Genomic DNA, 21,517 nt, shown 5'->3' with positions numbered 1-21,517 from the left:
ACCCTGGCACTGAAATTCTAGTTTCCCTGAAGTCTGTGTCATTTCTCACCTCCAGGCCTCTGAGCACTCTGTTCATTCCCCCAGAAGGCTGTTATCCCCCACATGCCACATATCCACACCTCCCTGGCCTGGCAAATCCTACTGGTTCTCCAGGAAGCTGCCCCCCTCCCCCCCCCCCCGCCACAATTAGATCCAGCTATCTTCCTGTGTGCTTCTTTGGCACATTGTATTCACCTTCTCTCTGGTCTGGCTCCCCCCAAAGACTGCAAACTCATCGAGGGCAGGAGTGTGCCATGCTCACTGTTGTATCTCCAGGGCTCAGCATATCTCATAGCCACTCAATAAATATTGAACATAAATGATTGTTCCTAGGGACAAAATGCTGGATTTTTAAAGTACCCAGGCCATCCAAATGATCCCCAAATCCCTCCTAATTAACACCAATTAAATGTTTCATTAGTCTGTGTCAGAACTAGCATGTTAGGTTTAGACATGTTGAAGTTATGATATAGCATGGTTTCATGTTGCCTACCGTCAGTGGAGAACACATATAATGAATGCGGGCACTGTGGGGAGCAAGCGGAATAAAGAGGCAAACTTAGATTCTAGTTCCAACTTCTGCCCCAGATAACTGCATACCTTTAACCAAGATGTTAACTTTGACCTTGTCTTCCTTTCTATAAAATTCAGGGATGCCCTCCTAAGCTCCTCCCAGCTTGAACATGCTATGTTTTGAAGCATAATTTCATGGTTTATGGGATTATAGAGAATAAATTGTCATATCATTGCCATGACGCTCTACTTTATTTGGAGCTAAATGCTTCATTGAGTACATGATCCCAAATTAAACCCTGGGGAAGTTCAAACTGCTGTAAGATGATCTACCTTATACATCCAGTTTCTGGAGGGCATTGTGGACACTACTCATATCAGCATATTGGGGTTTCTAAAAAGATCTAAAAAGTTTATGGGATAGAATGAGGCATTTCTTTAAAAGTATTCAGTAAATATTTATTGCTTTAATCATTGATTAGTTGTTCTGGCATTTCATGTCTTTTCTTGAAAGTAGATGGATTCTGAATATAAATCATGACTGACAGGAAAAGTGGGAAATGTGAGCACAGATAACCATGCCACTGTTTTTAGAAATCACTTTTCATTATTATAAATCTATATGATTTCAATATGACAAATTAAAAAATAATCTATATAAAATATATACTGTATACATAAATAAAGCATAAAATGGAGAAAATACAGAAAAACATAAGAGATGATAATTCTGCCATTATTCATATTTTTGCAAATTTATTCCAGTTATTTCTCCCTGTGTATACTCTAACTTTATCAAAATCATTCTTTAGGTTAGAGCTGAGCTCTCTCCCCGTCGCTTAACATTGTTCTATGCATCAGTTGTCTTAAATGCTTAGGATTTTCCTATTACTGGACATTTCTAGTATTTCTTTATTTTCAAATTGCCATTAGAAATAATGAGGTGATGAGCATCTTTGTACATAAATCTTTGTCTACCTCTCTGATTATAAACCAAAAGAAACCTAAACCCTTTGCCTTTGAGTTGATTCTGACTCATGGCAACCCCATGTGTGACAGAGTAGAACTGCTCCACAGGGTTTTCTTGGCTGTAATCTTTACCGAAGCAGATTGCCAGGTCTTTCTCGATTGTAACTTGAGGTATAACTAAGGGTGTATTTTCTAGGTCAAAAGATATATGTTCAAGACTCTTGAAATGTAGTTTCTTAGTTATCTAATGCTGCTATGACAGAAATACCACAAGTGGATGGCTTTAACAAACAGAAATTTATTCTCTCACAGTCTAGGAGGCTAGAAGTCTGAATTCAGGGCACCAGCTTCCAGGGAAGACTTTCTCTCTCTGTTCATTCTGGGGGAAGATCCTAGTCATCAGTCTTTCCCTGGTCTAGGAGCTTCTCTGCACAGAGGCCCCAGGTCCAAAGGATGCGCTGCACTCCCTGCGCTGCTTTCTTGGTGGCATGAGGTCCCTCTCCTCTCTGCTTGCTTCTCTCTTCTATATCTCAAAAGAGATTGACTCAAGATATAACCTAATCCTGTAGATTGAGTCCTGCCTCATTACCATAACTGCCTCTAATCCTGCCTCATCATAGAGGTTAGGATTTATAACATATAGAATAATCACATCAGATCACAAAATGGAGGACAACCACGTAATACTGGAAATAATCGCCTAGCAAGTTGACACACATTTTAGGGGGACACAGTTCAATCTATAGCATGTAGTAACAAAGTGCTTTCCAGAATGGCTCTACCTGCTTAGACATCAAGATCAGTGTCTGGGAATACCTAACTCCAAATCCTTGCCGGGATTAAGTATAATCTTATTTTCGGTATTTCCTGACAGGAAATGAGAAAACATTCCCTTGTTTTGCTTTAGCTTGCAATTTTTGTCATTAATGAGACTGAACATTGTTTCAAGCTTATTTATTTGCATTTTCTCTATCTATAAATTATCTGTATAATCAATGTTTTTTTTAATTGACGTAAAAAAGTTATACCTCCAGTATCTTAACTATACTGATTGAAACCCCAAGAAAAGAAATAGAGAGAGAGGAGTAGGGTGAATTTTTTTATTTGAGAAAGCAGTTTTAACATTTAAAGTGTTTTGAAATTTCAAGCTCTACTGAAGAAGGGTGTAAACTTTTCATGTTAATCAAAACTGGAGCATTGTATTTGAAAAGATTTGAGAAACATTACTGCCGAGTGAGTAAATCACATCACCTTGGAACTTTGGATTCTAGATTCAATTTCCTCAAGGCTTCTAGACACTCCTGGGCTTAGGAACCCGCAGAAGGGACTGGTTTTCATATTTGTCTGCCCTTTGTACTTGCAAGTGAGCACTGAGCAGCCCATCCTAACAGTGCTGAGAGTTGTAAACCACTTGCCACAGAAACATAGGTGCAGGAGGGCAGTGTTTGGTTTTCCACAAGAATTGATATCAAAATTTGTCACTATTTTACCTAGTCTCTCTACTTAACTTGCTTAATTTTTTTCTATATATTTATTTAGTACTTGTAAAAATATGCTAGGATTCTAGATATTTATTTTTGTGCATAAAATAAATATGTGGCCTTTGCACAGAGTTTGATGACACAGAAACTACTATAAAAATTAGACCTCCAGGACACTCACACCTACCCAAGCCCCAGAAGTAAATAAAACCTAAAAAATACCTGCCTTCATTCTACTTGGCTGGGCTTTTGCTTCTCACTCAGTTCTCCTTCATGTTTCTGGTCTTGCGGGACATGAGTGTCAACTGGCCAGACCTCCATGAATGCTAATAGTCAAAATTGAGGATAATTCAGGGGCTGCATCATTGGCACAGATTAGCTCGATAATCAAAAGATAAATAATACTTTGTCTTAATGCTGTGATATTGCCACTTTTTCCTTCAAAACCCGTTGAAAATTTTTATTTTATTTGTACTAAGTCCATTTATACCTAAATCAAGCATCTGTTTTCTCTTAAAACAAACACATAACCTAGGGGGTAAAATGTCTATTTTGAATGTTCTTTTTCCCCATGTTCATCTCCAGAGCACCAACACCATCCAGAAAGTGAGTTTCTCAGAAAAGTGGCTAAAATGGAAGCCAGTAGAGTGGCACCACCTTTGGGTGGGTGAGCTGGGAGAAGGCCCAGAGAGGAAGAAAGAAGAACAGAGAATTCACTAGCCTCTTAAAAGGAAAAACTGTGCTTTTCTGTCCACAAGAAGAATTAGTACAGATACAGAGAAGTGAGCATTTTCATACGTTACTACCAAAAAATAAATAAAACCAAACCCATTGTCACAGAGTGGATTTTGACTCATCATGACCCCTTGTGTTACAGAGTGTTGATTCCATCCACGTGTTACAAAGTAGAACTGAACTCCATAGGGCTTTCCTGAAATTAAATCTTTACAGAAACAGATCATCGGGACTTTCTTATGCAGAGACACTGGATGGGTTTGAACCATGAGCTTTTCGGTTGGTTGTTGTTGTTAGATGCCGTTGAGTTGGTTCCGACTCACAGCAACCCTATGTACTACAGAACAAAACACTGCCCGGTCCTGCACCATCCTCACAATTCCTCTTATGCTTGAACCCATTGTTGCAGCCACTGTGTCAATCGATTGGTAACCAAGTCCAAATAGTTTGAGCCATCCAGGGACTCCTTTGCGTAATAATAGTAGAAGTATAAATTGGTTTTAAAATTACTATGACAGATTTTCACAATATGTATGAAAATTTAAAGTGGCCATAGCTTTCAGACAAGAAATTTTATTTGGAAATTTATTTAAGAAAATAATAAACATAATATACAAAACAAAATAAAAATAAAAATAAAACATAAACCAGCCACTACATCAGCCTGAGACCAGAAGAACTAGATGGTGCCCAGCTACAACCGATGACTGCCCTGACAGGGAACACAGCAGAGAACCCCTGAGGGAGTAGGAGAGCAGTGGGATGCAGACCCCAAATTCTGGTGGAAAGACCAGACTTAATGGTCTGACTGAGACTAGAAGGACCCCGGAGGTCATGGTCCCCAGACCTTCTGTTAGCCCAAGACAGGAACCATTCCCAAAGCCAGCTCATCAGACAGGGATCAGACTGGACTATGAGACAGAAAATGATACTGGTGAAGAGTGAGCTTCTTGGATCAAGTAGACACATGAGACTATGTGGGCAGCTCCTGTCTGGAGGGAAGATGAGAGGGCAGAGGGGGTCAGAAGCTGGCCAAATGGACACAAAGATACACAGTGGAGGGAAGCAATGCACTGTCTCATTAGGGGGAGAGCAATTAGGAGAATATAGCAAGGTGTATATAAATTTTTGTATGAGAGACTGACTCGATTTGTAAACTTTCACTTAAAGCACAATAAAAATTAAAAAAGAAAATAATAATGGACCTGTGCTATTTATAATAAGAAGTCTATTCATCAAGGATTGGCTAAATTATGCAAATCCAGCAGGCAGTTAAAATGATTGTGGAAAGAACATTTAACAACAAGGAAAACATATTGGTCTATATCCTTAAGCAGAATAAGTTATAAAATATTGTGAACAGTATGAGTATGATCAAATGTTTGTTTAAATTTACCCATGTAAGTATGCATACACATAGAAAAAGACTGGAAACTATTCTACTTCTGTGATCACCATATTTTCTGTACTGTTTTGAGTTTTTTACATTTCCTACTCGGAACATGTATTACCTTGGTAATAAGGAAAAATAAGTCAGCATTATTCTTTTTTAACCCAAGGCTTAACAGGAAAATATATTATTTTAGTAATAAAAAATCAGTCACTATTTTTCAAAAACACAGGGCTCAGTTTCATCTTACCTGCTTGGAAGTAAACTGGTCATGTGACTATGAATTGAAAGGATAAAGAATTTCCCTTCCTTCCCCAACCTTTATGCTTCCTGAGGACCAAAAACAAACCAAACCCAGTGCCATTGAGTCAATCGCAACTCATAGCAACCCGATAGGACACAGTAGAACTGCCCCATAGAGTTTCCAAAGAGCACCTGGCAGATTCGAACTGCTGACCCTTTGATAAGCAGCAGTAGCACTTAACCACTACACCACCAGGGTTTCCTTCCTGAGGACAGTAGTGTCTAAATGCCATCTAAGGTTCTGCTCTTATTTCTGAGTAGGGAGCCCAGCCACCTGTAGTCGGCCTCCATGGGGCACAGAACCAAGGGCTGCTACAGAGGACACCAGGGCCCTCAGACTCACACCTCAGACCCCATGATGAGTCTCTCCCTCTTCTCTACTACCCTATCTCCTTCCCTTTTCTTCCCAAACAGCCTCTCTTCTGAGCTTTTTTACATTTCCCCTCCATTCAGCCTTTCCTCGGTCATACTTGCACACACACACTTATGCACGCATACACATGCACACACACAATCCTCTACGCTAGTCGTTTGGAAACTCACTATGCAACAGTGGGATGAGCACAGGAGGGGCCTGTGTGCTACCTCTATCCTTCATTCCTGGGACCAGGCAGATTAGAAGCCTTCTCCAGGCCTTCATTCTCTCCTTTGGGAAGAAGAGCCTGTAGGGTTGGTATGGTGAAATTTAAAAACAGCGAAGCAAAGGGTAGGTGTCCAAGAGGTATTTTGGAAAGGAGCTTTCAGCGGAGGTTAACAAATGCATACAAACTATACATCTTATTTCCCCAACCTTAATATAAGGGAAAATTATCTCAATGAGAATGGTTTAATGTGTGATTAAAGCAAAAACAATGGTCAAAAGAAAGTGTTCAGGTGAAATAATATTGATTAGATTTTTTTGTATTTCCTTCATGTAGTTTTTCTGGTGACTGGAATACATTCAAATAAAGAAATTACAAAGAAGATTAAAAGGCCCAAGTTCGGTAAGTAAAATTGCAACTCCTCTTTAGCATAGGCTTGTGTCTCCAATGTGGAAGGTCAATATGCTTGTTTTAGATAATTTGGAAGGTTTTTTTTTTTTTTTTTTTTTTGGGTCTTTATCTCAATTACTTTCATTCAAACTAATCAGTGATGAATTTTATATATTTCCAACCTCAATCCAGAAAGAAGGAGTCCGATATTAGGGTAAAAGGTATTTAGTCCCATGGCACTGGAAAATCACAAAGTGCACATACAAAGACCAGAGACACTATGTGCCTGAGGCTAACTTAAGTAGGCATTTTCCCGCTATTGAAACGCTGTCTCGATTCCCCATACCAGAAAATTTGGTCTGGCTCATACAAAGATCCAGCAAGCCTCCCCAGAAAAGCCCATCAGATTTCATACCCAGTCAGTAGAAAAATAAATTTCATTTTTGGGCAGTGCACCAGTTAAGATTGGATAATAGAAAATCTAAAATACCAGTCACTTAAAATAGATAGAAGTTTATTTCTCTCTTCCATAAATATTGTCAGTCTGGGATTTTATGGAAGCTGCACAATCTTCTGGGACCCAGACTCCTCCTGTCTCGTCGTTCTGCCATTCTCAACATGGCTCCCAATTCATTGTCTAAAATGGCTGCCCCAGTTCCATCCATTATGTCCATATCCCTTCACTCCAGGAAGGGATGAAGAAGGCCACATACCAGCTCCCTTTAAAGATACTTCAGAAAGTTGAAAACACCACTTGTGCCAATAGTAAGGGAAAATGTATTGATTTCAAGCAGCCATGTGCCTAGTTAAAAATAAGGGGTCCTGTTACTAAGGAAGGAGGGAAGAACAGATATTGGGAGACATAGATTTTTAAGCTTGAAGGAGGCTTGAGTTAAGGTGTATTTATAAAAGGCCAGAAAAGACAAACTCTAGATATAGTCAGTATTCTATGCTCTTCACAACTGAAACTTTCTTTATAGGCATTAAATTTAAGTGCCTTGAAATCAGCAACATTAACAATTTGAAATAAAAGAAATTTGCTTCATATACCACCCTTTTTTCTTCTGTTCCTTTAAAACCTATTTGTGGAATTTCCTGTTGAAATGAAACCAAAAGGGCAGACAGCCACAGCCTCCTAGCCTGAAATACTAAAAAAAGAGTCGGTTGTTTATTTATTCCTGTCAGGACCAAGAGCCAAGAGGACTGGACCTGGGGCAGACGTGTGTTCAAAACAGTGATTGGATTAATATGGAGACAAATGCACGAACAAGTATGAATTCCTTTGGGCTGTTTCCGGTATCTTCATTAACTCATATACAAAAAGCATGAAAGGCTCCATGATTACCATGACAACAGTTTTCAATGACTATGAAAGCCTGTGCTAAATGACCCAAGAGCAAGCCTCTTTGTGAGATCTCAAACAGATTGAGTTTCCGATATGCTAAATTCTGACTTTATCCTCCAAATCTCCCTAGTGATGCAGCACATTTGAATCAGTAGATGAAAGAAGCCTTTTCTCTAATTAAAAACTCCGGCATAGTCATTAAATAAGGAAAAAAAGATGCAATGAAGGAATTGGATATTCCCAAACCATGGCAATATCTGATTCTTGACCTCAGGAGTATTTCCAAATCACAGTCTATAGCTTGAGGCCAAAATAATTTTCATTTTTTCTATTCAGTGTTGTCAGCTGCTGGGGTAGGTTACTGATGGCAAGGGAAGCACATCATTCATTCATTTGGTGATATTTATTGGGTGCTACATCAGGATAAATGGAGGAAATATTGAATTTGTCAAGGATTTCCTTTTACTTGGGTCTACAATCAATGCCCATGGAAACAGCAGTCAAGAAATAAAATGACACATTGCATTCTGCTGAAAAAGACCTCTTTAAAGTGTTAAAACGTAAGAATATCACTTTCAGGACTGAGGTGCACCTGACAAAATCCATGATATTTTCCATCACCTCTATGCATGAAAAAGCTGGACATGAATAAGGAAGAACAAAGAATTGGTGCCTTTGAATTATGGTGTTGGCGAGGAATGTTGAATATACCATGGACTGTCAGAAGAATGAACAAATCTGTCCTGGAAGAAGTACAGCCAGAAAGCTCCTTAAAAGCTAGGATGGTGAGGCTACATCTCATGTATTTCGGACATGTTATCAGGAGGGATCAGTCCCTGGAGAAGGACATCATGCTTGGTAAAGTAGAGGGTCAGCCAAAGAGAGGTAGACCCTCAAGAACATGGATTGACACAGTGGCTGCAACAATGGACTCAAACATAGCAACAATTCTGAGGATGGTGTAGGACTGGGCAATGCTTCTTTCTGTTGTGCGTAGGATCGCTTTGAGTCGGAACCAATTCAACAGCACCTACAACAACAAAAAACATCGGGTTCTCGCCAAATATCAGGCACTGTATTAGGCACTAGGATACAACAGCAACTGAGACTCCATCTTTTCCCTCACAGAGCTCACACTCTAGAAGCGAAGAAAGACAAATCAACAGACAAATATAATGTAGTATGTATTTTTAATTTTTTTTTTTTTAGGCCAGGGGGAGCTAAAGGTACTCTAAGAGCAAGGAGAAGAAGCTGTGTATCTGAGAGCCCTCCCTGGAGAAAGTGACATTCCCTAAACTGGTATCTGAAAGCTAAAAAGGGGTTGGCCAGAGACATAACCTTAGTTAATCTCTGGTTGACCTAGCCTAGAGGTCCCTCAGTAGTGCAAATGGTTTGCGCTCAACTACTAACAAAATGTTGGTGGTTCAAACCCACCCAGCAGTGCTACAGAAAAGAGGCCTGGTGATCTGCTTCTGTAAATATTATAGCCAGGAAAACCCTTGACAGCACAGTTCTACTCTGTAACACATGGGATCTCCATGAGTCAGAATCAACTCAATGGCAATGGGTTTGTTTTTTGTTTTATTGTGGTCATAGTCTAATCCCTCAAACAAGGGGATTTGGAAAGTCTGACTCCCAAAGCTTGGAGGGAATGTTGTCTTCAGGCAACTTCTGTCCTCTCTCCTGCAACCTTAGGCTCAAGAGGTAGAAGAACATGAAAGCCAGGTACCTTTTTAGACTAGTAAAGGGGGAAAAAATACAATGAGAATAAAAATAAGTTAATATCTTCATAAATTAATCTTCTGTATAGTCCAAGGTAAAGTTTACCTTACTGCACAAGATGAACGTGTTACCACTTTTTTATTAAAGGTAACTTTTCCAAGGTGCTCATTCGTCTGATATGTTTTAGAGCCATAGATCTAGCCTTACCTAGAATCACAGTCATGGCAGGCTCAGTCAACACAAACTACTCAAGCAGTTTCTAACAAATGACCGAAATGCGACTGCATTTTTCTTGATTGTTTAAGGCTACAAATAACAACTAAAGGGTTTAGGTGTATGCATTACACTTTTCCTACGGCAATCATGACACCTATGGATTTTAAAGATTAACTTTATTTATTTGTGGCCACGAAGGCTACATATCCAAAAAAGGTCTACACTTCAATTCATGAGCCTTTCAGTCCAAGTTGTAATAAACACATCGTACATTTCCACATAAATTACGTCCGCCAAAGACTCTAGAAAAATCCCCGCCTGGCAGAGTGTCTGTGCTAGAGAAAGAAAAGCTTTTAAGCTTTAAAATCTCCTCAATAGCTTTTCTACATGTAAAGGAGCCCCAGAAGAGCCCTAGAAGGAATGAACTTAGCCCAAAGTGGTGTCAGGTAAGATAGTGTTACACAGATGAAAACCTCAATGATTAACTCCATACAACACATTGAGCAGTAGCCGTTGAGTCAATTCCAACTCATGGTTATCCCATGTGTGTCAGAGTTGAACAGTAGTTCATAGGGCTTTCAATGGCTGATTTTTTGAAAGTAGATCCCAGGCCTCTTTTCCAAGGAACCTCTGGGTGGGTGGACTCAAAATTTCAATCTTTCCAAGCTCATTAACCTTTTGCACCACCCAGGGACTCCATACAACTGGCTGCCTGTTCTGCAAAGTCTTTGACTTCAGTGAGCTTCCAATGTCATATGAGATAAAATAAAAGTATGCAAAGGAAAACCTTTCTGGACTCAACCCCCCTCCCCAACACAGGCCTATACAAATCTAGTTTAGGTGACCCCTGTATGCACTGTACTTCCTCTATCAAGGCTTACCGTATATCGTTATTAGAGCTTTTTCATACAGCCTGTCTTCCTAGCTAGACCAAAAGCCCCACGAGGACATAATTAGATTTTAATAGGTAATTGTTGGATGGATGGGTGGATAGGTAGGTGGGTGCATGGGTGAGTGGATGGACAGATGAATGAACAACAAAAAAGATTATAAAACAAAGCAAATGTGGTAAATAAATGCTACATAAGAAAAACAAGGAGTCTGTGATAGGATTCATACCAGTTTCAAGAAACAGCCTTTAATATGAGGCATTAAAAATAAGTAGAGTTATACAGGTAGAGATAGGTGGGAGGGCTTTCTAGGTCAGCAGAGCCCAGATATCATGGGGAACAAGTAGAAGGGGAGGTCAGGAAACAATGAGTGGCTTGGTTGGCTTAAGTGTTGAGGAGTCAAGGGAGCTGGAGCTGAAAGGTGGATTAGGACCATGCAGTGCTAGACTGAGAAGCTTGGTTCTTGTCATTGGCTAGAGTACGGAGCCCTGACTGTTTTCTGAGTGGGAGATTTTCATGGCAATGACAACAATCAGTGAGATAAACAACAGCAAGATACTCTCCAAGGGCAGTGAAGCTACATTCTGAAACATTACATTTATTTCTGTGGAAATAGATTTAACTTGGGGTGAAATGTGCAACCTTTCATTCACATAGTTCTCTTCAATAAATTAACCTTAATACCTTGTAAGGCATGGAAAGATTTTGCAATCATCCCTGAAAGGATGGATGATTCCCAGAGGCGCTGCTGTAGGCATGAAGAGGTGATTGTTCCCAGACTTAGTTACTTAGTACGTTGGGAACTGACAAAGAGAAATCCAACTCTGTGGTTGTAGGACTTTGGTAAGCTTCTTGGGTAAATTCACACATCGTTAGCTGTAGCAACTTGTAAGTAATCCCCGGGGTTTGCTTGCCTGTGCCTGGTGCCAACCTCAGTATCTTCTCCATACAGATTGGACTGTGTGTCCTTTCTCAGACCACAAAAAAGGAAAAAGACTTTCTACCCCTCCTTCTTATGTGTGGGTAAGAAGAAAGGCATATTCTCTCTGCGTTGCAGGTTTTCAGTTGTGTAAACGCTATCATGGCAATTCTCAGAAGTAACAGGAAGGCAATGTAAGGAAAATTATACCAGATAAGTTGTCTTGCAGGAATCTGGGGTAAATGCACGCATACACACACACACTCTCTCATTCATATACACAACCCATTTGTCACAGGTATCCAGCATTTACCCACCGGCAGTTGTGTCAGCTGTCTATGAGTTCAGAAACGCCTATAGAATTAGAGTAGGAAAGCAGCAATTTAACTCCATATCGTCACTTGTAGAAAAGTGTGGCGAAACAGGTTCCTATATGTAGACTTTTGCCTTGGTTCTTTGGAAAAACAGCTTGAGAGATTTCTCCCCTAAGCCCTGAGGAGTTACCTTTGCCCTAGTTTCTACCCCAGAGATTTTGTTACTTTTGTCCAGGTTTACTGGCATTTCCTGGGTAAGCTGTAAACAACTTGACTTTTGTCTGGCCTTGGGCTAGAGCGTGCCCATTGATTGGTATGCACCTTTCAGGGATTGGACAATAAACCCATGCAAATGAAGCGACTACAGACTATGCAAATAAGGTGACTATAGCCTACTATGAAGTGTCTATGGCATGAGGAGAGAGAATTCGACAGTTTGTGGCCCCCACTGGGAGGGACCATACCTTGAAACTGACAAAGAGTTGTGTATATATATGCAGCCAGCCCCACAGAGGTTTTTCAGACAGAAAGAAGCAGAAGAGAAGCAGCAGGAAGAAGCAGAGAGAAGAGAGGAGGCAAGCAACATTTTAAAATAGATGTAACACCAGCCAAGGGCTATAACAATGAAGACAACAAGAGGCCTAGAAGGGGCCTAGAAGCAGAGCTGGTGGCAACATTCAGCAGGGCCAGGAGGAGTCTGTCTTCAGGGGGCCAAAAGGAGCCCTGCATGGCCCAGAGGAGCTGAGAGAGCAGTTCTATACTGAAGAAGTGAGACTTTGCCTACTTGTTTCCTGATCTAGATCCTGAGATGTAGCCTGTTGATCCTGACCCCTTAATAAGCCTCTTGTCTTAGTTATCTAGTGATGCTATAACAGAAATACCATACATGGATGACTTTAACAAAGAGAAATTTATTCCCTCACAGTCTAGGAGGCTAGAAGCCTGAATTCAGGGTGCCAGCTCCAGGCGAAGACTTTGTCTGTCGGCTCTGGAGGAAGGTCCTTGTTATCAGTCTTCCCCAATCAAGGAACTTCTTAGTGCAGGGGCCCCAGGTCCAAAGGACGTGCTGTTCTTCTGCTCTTGTTTCTTGGTGGTATGAGGTCCCCATGCCTCTGCTCGCTTCTCTCCTTTATATCTCAAAAGAGATTGACTTAAAACAGAACCTCATATTGTAGATTGAGTCCTGCCTCATTAACAAAACTGCCTCTAATCCAGCCTCATTAACTTCATAGAGACAGGATTTACAATACATAGGAAAATCACATCAGATGACAAAATGGTGGACAATCACACAACACTGGGAATCACGGCCTCTCCAAGTTGACACACATTTTTGGGGGACACAATTCAATCCATAACACAACTTAACTGTAAGTACAGTATGTGAGTTCTGTGAGACATTGCCGCAAATTGCCAAACCCAAACAGGGAAAGGAAGAGTACTGAGTGGAAGGAGTGTGGCAGAGATGGAGTGTGGACTTCTGGGATATATTTGGCCTCCACCTCATACTACGAATTGGCTTTGTGCTAATTCTTATATTTGAAGTTACTTGTACAAAGAAACAGCCAAGTATAGCTGGAAAAGCTTGCGTTTAGAGCCAGAGGGCCTGAGTTCAGGTCCTGATTTTGCCTGTTACCTAGTACAGGTAGTCCCTGACTTACAACGTATTGGAGTTATGACGAACCGCACTTAGGAATATTTGTTCTTTGTTTTGGCACATCTTATGGTCAGTGATATGAACTCATACAATGCTGCAGTGCATAATTTGCTAATGTTATCATCCTTACATGTTCACTTGCAGATGTTCAGTGTATCTGGAACAGTGCATCTTCCTGGGAGAAAGTTACAGGAAAATGCATGCAGGGGATATGGGAAAAAATTGCTGAGTTATGTGAACATGGTCCAAGCTTTTGATCAGGATAATACGATGGAAGAGATCGGTGGAAAAAGCATCCATACGGCAAGAATGCTGAATTTAGAGCTTGTTATTGTTCATATGGAACAGCTCATAGATCACGAAGAAGGGAAATTGACAGTCCAGGACTTAATGAATTTTGAAGAGGAAAGAAATGCTGACAAAGAAAGAAATAATGAGGAAGAAGGACAAAAGTAAAAAAAAAAATCTACAGTGGATGCATTAGCTTAAGTTCTTTCTAAACTAAATCAGTAGCTTCAGTTGCTTGAAAACATGGACCCAAACGCTGATCACTTTGTTAAGTCAATAGGCAGGTTCAGGTAGCAGTGAGATGGTACAGCAAAATATATGAAGAAAATAAGGAAAGGACCACACAAACAACACTCACTAGTTTTCTGACTAGAAACACCATCCCCGTTCTCAGGGATAATCCAGGTGATCCAGAACTTTCCACAAGTGGAGTTATTACTGCAACTGACACGTGCCAGCGTCGTCCATACCTTCTTCACCGTCAGAGTAAATATTTATGATTTGTGTATTTTATGTATGTGTGTCTTAAAATATGTCTGTAAGTTTATATATAATGTTTCCAACCCCAAAGACAAAGATCGGATTTATAAAGAAACTGATAATAAAAAGCAATAATAATGAAAACTAAAAAAAAAGTATTCAACTTACATCAGAAGTGGCTTACAATGGAGTCATCAGAACAGAGCTCTGAACTTGAGCAAATCCATTTACCTCTCTGGAAAGTGGGGGCAATAGTGCCTTTCAGAGCTTTGTAAGGATCCAGTGGAAGAATGTGTATTAGGTAACAAAAAATAAGTTATCTTTTACAGCCCAAAAGTTGCGTTTATCACAAAGAAGTTACCCTCTGTCATCCAGTTCTCTGTCCTCCCATTGAATATAGATAAATGCATTTTTCTCATCCTGGCAAAAATGCAGGTTAGAATGATCAATTTTTATTGACTTTTTGGAGTGCTTACAGTACTTAAAGCATTCAGAGGAAATGTAAAGATAAATCATTTAGTTTGGATGGAAGATTCTTTGAAGGTTACAAGAAAACAGACTACTTCCCAAATAACTGAGAGAATATTGTAAAGAAATAAACCACGGTTTCAATATACTCAGAGAAGAGCTGCCAGAAAGATGCAAATGCTTCCTGCAGGCTAGATGTAGACTTTATACTTTCCAATTATTTTGGCAATTACTCTGAAAACTATGATTAGCTCACTCTCTCCAGCTTTATTTCTCTACCAATTGAACAAATATTTGACCTCCAGCCACATTTTTTCACTACACCCTGTTTTTCCACAGTGCCTGAGTATACATGTGTTTGAGATATACTTTTTGACTTCTTTTTTTCCCATATGGGATGAATGAATGAGTTAATCCACCAGTTGAGCTAATCCACTTGGGTGGAGAAGAAGCAGATCTTATTTAAGATACTTCCTAGGCCTTTGTAAAAAAAAAAAAAAAAAAGCCTTCAAAGGAAGAAGGGGAGGAGTTGATTAGCAGGAGGCAAAATATTCCCATGTGACATTTTCCCCTTGGTTTTTGCTTTTATTTATTTGCCAATTCAACATTTTTCACGTGTATAATTTAGTGACACCAATTACATCAATTATATTGTGCAAATTTTCCATCACCATAAACAGAAACTTAATGCTCCTAAATAATTACTCCTCCTTGTCCTTTCTGAACCAATGATTTCATGGAAAATCCTACTGCCCGTACTGTGTGCACTCTACAGTCTCTCAGCAGGTTTGATTGGTGTACAATACTCATTCAATCAGCTTCTAGACGCAGCCCCACTTTCTCAACTCCTAAAGGGTTAGCCTGCCAGGAGATTAAAAATCTTAAGGTGCCAAAGTGACATCAAAATTTAATTCCAGTTCACAGAGCTTGTCTCCTCCTATTTCAAAGAACTAAGAGCCAAGAAGGCATGCTTTCATTTCCCTCTGTGTCTAAGGGAGAAGGTACATTTGGGAGCAAAGAGGTGATCTGTGGGAGGGAGGAGAGCTGAACACCCTCAGTTCTACCCAAAGATTAAGCAATTAACCAATTTAAGGGGAGAAGACACTGGCATTTTCAGCCCCAAAATTGCCTTTAAAAAAAAAAAACACTCTGAGACTCAAAATAGAAAATGCAGTTGAGTATCAGAGTTTAAAAGGATGAAAGGTAAAAAGAAAATAACTTTGGTGAGGAGGCAACCCTTGGTAGGGGGAATGAAACCACAAAGCTGTTTCGAGCACAGTGTTCCTCTTCTTAACGTAGCCCTAGAATTGTTTAAGCCTGTGATCAGAGGAGGATTTCCATGCTGGCCGAGCCCTGTGTGTCAGACTGCCTGGGAGGGGTAAGAAAGGAGTGGGCACCCTGACTTCAGTGCGTCCTCCAGCCTGAATAAAATGCAACTCTGCTCCATTTAGGTTCATAAGGGTTAAAAAAAAAAAAAAAAAAAAAACAGTATTTTTGTTTTGTTTTGTTTTTTGGCTACAGCTGGAAGCCATTAACAACTTTGAGTTTATCTCAGTAACCCAGTTAGAGGGTGGGTGGCCTGGCGGAGATTCAGAATCCGAGTATCTAATCACAGAATCTTAACACTGGGAGGGGCTTTGATTCAACTCCCACCCAATGGAGAAATCTCTTCTTCAACTGTTCAGCCTCTGCTTATGTACTTCTACCAAGAGCCCATTCACTGCTTCACAAGGCAGGCCATTCTTTCAATGGCAACTTCAATTGCTAGAAAGTTCTTCCTGGCAAAATCTGTCTCTCTACTAAGTCTATCCTTTAGATTCAGCTCAGCCGTCTGCTGTAATTACACACAAAAGTCCTACTTGTGAAGACAACTCTCACTTGCTTCAGAATTCTTGCCTTCTCATGGCCAAAACATTCCTTTCTGCTAACCATCCCTCACATTCGGTGAGAAGACCCTCAGTAAGATGAATTGACACAGTGGCTGCAACAACGGGCTCAAGCATAACAACAATTGTGAGGATGGTGCAGAGCCAGGCAGCGTTTTGTTCTGTTTAACACGGTGTCAGTATGATTTGGAACCGACTGACCAGCACCTGACAACAGCAACCTGAGCCTGCCTACTCTCTTCAGATCGTCTCATGTTTCAGAATCCCTTCTGAAGAACAGGGCCCAAAACTGAACACATTCCCAGAAGAAAGGTGTCATCTCAGGGGAAAACCTTTGCAGTGAAGACATAGCCCCTCCCTGTGATGCAATGAATTCACTCTTACACGGCCTTTCTCACCACGATCTTGTGACTCCTACGAAATGATTGGATGGGACTATGCAGATAAGGTGCTTGTGGCCCACCAAGGAGATAGGACAGCTTGCTAATAATGCAAATAAAGTACAAGGAATCCTGCAGGGGTGGGACCATACAAATAAGATGTATGGAACCCTAACGAGGAAATTAGTCAGCTTTGCCATCCTGCTATGCTTAAAATGATCCATCCCAGAGGCAAAAAAGGGAGACCTCATTACCATCAAGAAAGAAGAGCCAGGAGTGGAGTGTGTCCTTTGGACCCAGGGTCCCTGCACCGAGAGCCTCCTGGACCCAGGAGGCAGAGAGCCATACATTGGAGATGGCACGAGATAAAGAGAAGCAGCAGCAGAAAAATGGTGGCAGCAGAACCAGGAGACCAGTGCAAGATGGTGAGGTGGGCTTCCTGGCCCACAGAGCAATGTGGCTAGAGTGAGCATGCCAGCCCTCGGAGTGATAGAGCTGAAGGCCTTTGGGCAGGAGGCTTCCTGGCAGAGTGAGGTGTCTCTGAGCGCTTGTTGGCATAGCTAGAGAGCTTTGTAGCACTTGTCCAAGCAGGGCAGAGACCAGGCCTGAGTGGGGTTCAAGGGCCTAGGGCTGAGGGAGGGGGCCGAGAGGAGCCCTGCACAGCCGAGAGGAGCTGAGAAAGCCATCCTACATTGAAGAAGGGGGACTTTGCCTACATGCTTCCCAATCCTGATCCCAAGTTGTAGCCTGTTGATCCTGATCCTGAGTTGTAATTTGTTACCTCCCTAATAAACCCCATAACCATTGAATATTGTCTGTGAGTTCTGTGTGGCCATTGCAACAAATTGTCAGACCCCCAGGGAAGTACAGAGTGCTGTGGGAGGGACAGCTGGTGTCAGAATTGGTAAAAAGATTGGGGGGTGGAGGTATGTTTGATTTCCACCTCCCAGGTATCAGCCTTGGGCTCATGCTGATCTTGATTCTCTTTCCTAACTATGTGAAGTTGATAGACGACCTCTGACACCACCACTCAATTTTTACACACCCCTTTTAGATACTGTCAGTAGCTCATCTACTCCACCCTCTCCCCAGCCATGAAAACCACGTTCATCGTATGAATGTTGGTGTTGTTGGCTGACTCATAGTGACCCCATGCAAATGGTCTTGTGCCATCCCCATGATGGGTAGAGGCACTGCTGAACCCTGTTCAGCATCATAGCAACACGCAGGTCTCCACTGACAGACGGGTAGTAGCTGTGCATGATATGTGTTGGCTGGGAATTGAACCCAGGTTTCCTGAATGAAAGGAGAGAGTTCTACCACTGAACCACCACTACCCTCCTTTCCCCAAGCAAGTGGGAGAGAGAAAGTTTCAGCTCCAGAGGACTTTGTTTTTATATGGCGCTAGTCTGGCAATAGCAGTAACAAAGCCAAAAAGGAGGGAGGAAAGAACTAAAGAATTTCCCCTGGATGCTTACAGGTGTTCATCAAGGATTGAGGCAGACTCCCACCTTGACCCTAGATCTAGACTCTCTAGGGCCAAGACAAAGGATCACTTTTATTATATATCTCCCCAGTCCAAAGCCTTCCATTACATCCTCCCATCCTCCACAGAACACAAGCACTCAAGCCTCCTTAACCTGGCCCAGCCCTACCAATCCATTATCCTCTCTCCATGCTCTAACACACAGTCCCCACTGCAGCAGGCTGACCTTGTCAGGGTCATTCCTGCCCCCAAGGCCCATGCTCCTCATATTAGCCCTTCTTGGAACACCTTTGAGGATCCTTGGTGGTACAAGCAGTTTGTGCTCATCTGCTACCCTAAAGGTTGGTGGTTTGAACCCACCCAACAGTGCTGCAGAAGAAAGGGCTGGTGAACTGCTTCTGTAAAGAACACAGCCAAGAAAATCCTATGGAGTTACTCTGTAATGTGTGAGGTCGCTATAAGTAGGAATTGACAGCAATGGGTTTGTTTTTGTTGTTGTTGTTGTCGTTTTTTGGTTTTTGTAATACCTGCCCCTCCTCCGGAAACCCTGGTGGCGTAGTAGTTAAGTATGACAGCTGCTAACCAGAAGGTCGTCAGTTCAAATCCACCAGGCGCTTCTTAGAAACTCCATGCGGCAGTTCCACTCTGTCCTATAGGGTCGCTATGAGTAGGAATCAACTCGACAGCAGTGGGTTTTGTTTGGGGTCCTTCCTCCTATAAGGTGGCCTGAGAGTTTTCTCTTTTCCTGGGCTAGCTACAGAGGAGCTGAAAAACCATTACTCTTCTGCCATTGACTCGAGATTACATTTCTGGCTGCTGGAGGTGGGTCTTTTCCAAGAGTTCTCTACTTCAAATAATTGAGTGTCCAAATAAGCACAGGAATCAGCCTTTTGCTCTTGCACTCAGCAGGTTAAATGCGATGGATGGCCACTGTTATTCTTTTGGTTTGAGGAATGTCCTAATTACATCTTTGCTTTCATTATATGGAGGCGACCCAAGGTCAGTCCAGACTCTGGCTTTTAGAGATTAGGTAAATGAACAGTTATGACCTAGCAGAGTCACCCCATATATAAGCTGATCCCACGAGGTGTAATTCTGATCTCCTTTTGTATTCCCAGCTGTGCCTCAGATCAACTGTGATGTCAAAGCGGGAAAGATCATCAATCCTGAGTTCATGGTGCAATGTCCAGCAGGATGCCAAGACCCCAAATACCATGTGTACGGCACTGACGTGTACGCATCCTACTCCAGCGTGTGTGGCGCTGCGGTCCACAGGTGGGCACCGCTGACTTACTTCATATCAACAATTAGGGTGCAGGCAGGCGGCTCCTGGTGGAAGGTTGCAAGCTTAGCAAACAAAAACTTACATGTTTAACTGAGCATTCTGTGTTTTATCTGACCACCCACCCCCCCCCCGCCCCCCGCCATTCCTGATGGAATGACCCAGAAGCTGTGCACGGCCTGGATCCTCTTTCACAGCACTCCATGGAAAATAGGGCTGCCTTCTCTGTTCATCCTGATGGGGAGGGAGGGAGAATTCTATTCTTCTACCGTCATGACAAGGAGACCCAAGTTCTTCAGTATGTTGTTTTTTTTTTTTGTTTTTTTTTTTTTGTTTTCCTTCTCTCTGTATGTGCTGAGCAAGGAAATGAGGAGGATTTAACCAAGGAAGGTTCATATGTTTGGAGGAAGGAATGTCACAGCTATGGCAATGGTGTGGGGACAAATGGGAACAGGGAAAGTAATAGGAGGCTGACAGGTGGAACCACTTGATCGGCTGCTGGTTTGGAATCCAGGAAGGCGGGCAGGAGGCATGACATGCTTTGGATTAAGTCATTGCCTAAATGAAGAGAGGCGAAAGTGACCTTCACAGAATCCTCACGTCTCTTTGGTTTAGGCTCAGAGTCAAAACACTGGGAAGTGCAAGTCTACTTAATATCCTCGATTATAAGGCTAATATTTATGTTCCAGGCACTTCACCTATGTTATCTTTCTTTTATTCTCACGGCAATTCCCATATGTAGTAGCTACTTTTATCATCCACATTTTAAGGTGAAGACAGGTTGAATAACTTTTCTAAAGCCACAGTATTAAAAAGTATCAGAGTGGCGGCTCGAACCCAAGTCCAGTTTCCTCCAGAGCCTGTGCCCCTAACCACTTCACGGCACTGCCTTGAGATGTGGCTCCCAAGTCAACACTTCGCTACTGGATACGAGACAAAGTTTCTGAATTAGTCGGGGTTCTGGTGCCTTTTTCCTTTACTTTCCCGGCATACCGGTCAGCGGATTGTTCAGTTGTACCTCTGCCAGTGACAGGGAAGAAAATGTAAATATCAGTCCCTTTCAAAGAAACTAATATCAGTAGCCTCTCTGAAATTTGGAGAAAGAAGTACGAAAAAATTATGTGTAAAATAAGCTTTAAGAATTGCTAGAAGATTCTATTGACCACACTCTTCTCCCCGCTACCACAGAGGGATGATGAGCTAAGTGGTTTTTCAATTGAAGCAGGACTACTAAAGCTCTATTAAAGATAAGTAACGGAACATTAAGGAAACTTGAGAGCAAATGCTGTCTTAACTCCAGACCATGGAATAAAAATATCTGGCTTTCACCCTGAAATCAATTTCAAGCAAAAAGGAAACAGGTATCCAAATCTACACAAAGACACACATGTGCACAAATACATGTGCCTGCCCTCCACACATGTGCTCACGTGCATGCATTTTCCCACATACTTGTACACACATGTGCCTGTCACCCCACATCCTTGCATACACAATGTGCACACCCATCCAGTTCCACCCACACCATCAGCACTCTCCAGTGTGTGCACACTACAGCGGAGAAACTGACATCCACCGCAGAGGCTGAGCCCATCTTCAGGTTACCTGTATTTTTCCAATTGTGATCTGATACGGTTGGCACTTGCTTCCTCTGGCACTTGCTGGCTCTCTCTTGCCTTTCCGTGTTTCCTATGCAGTAGACAGCTACATGAATAAATTTGACCTTACCAAAGATCTCATCATAATGACAGTAATTACACACTGTGATTCTCTCCTTCGAGCA

At 41.7% G+C, this 21,517-nt stretch overlaps 1 protein-coding gene across 2 annotated transcripts in view; it reads left to right on the top strand.

Annotated features, from left to right (window-relative positions):
- VIT (vitrin) overlaps positions 1 to 21,517 on the top strand; it is a 127,051-nt gene that overhangs the window by 28,907 nt on the left and 76,627 nt on the right. For both annotated transcript variants that reach the window (XM_049870456.1, XM_049870455.1), the window contains exons 3-4: positions 6,348 to 6,413; positions 19,571 to 19,727. In XM_049870456.1, coding sequence (XP_049726413.1) covers positions 6,348 to 6,413; positions 19,571 to 19,727 — 223 coding nt within the window. The remainder of the gene's footprint in view (positions 1 to 6,347; positions 6,414 to 19,570; positions 19,728 to 21,517) is intronic.

Source organism: Elephas maximus, chromosome 26 (genome assembly GCF_024166365.1).
Source record: "Elephas maximus indicus isolate mEleMax1 chromosome 26, mEleMax1 primary haplotype, whole genome shotgun sequence".
In the NCBI taxonomy this organism is placed as follows: Eukaryota; Metazoa; Chordata; class Mammalia; order Proboscidea; family Elephantidae; genus Elephas; species Elephas maximus.
This window is presented reverse-complemented; position numbering and strand designations above follow the sequence as displayed.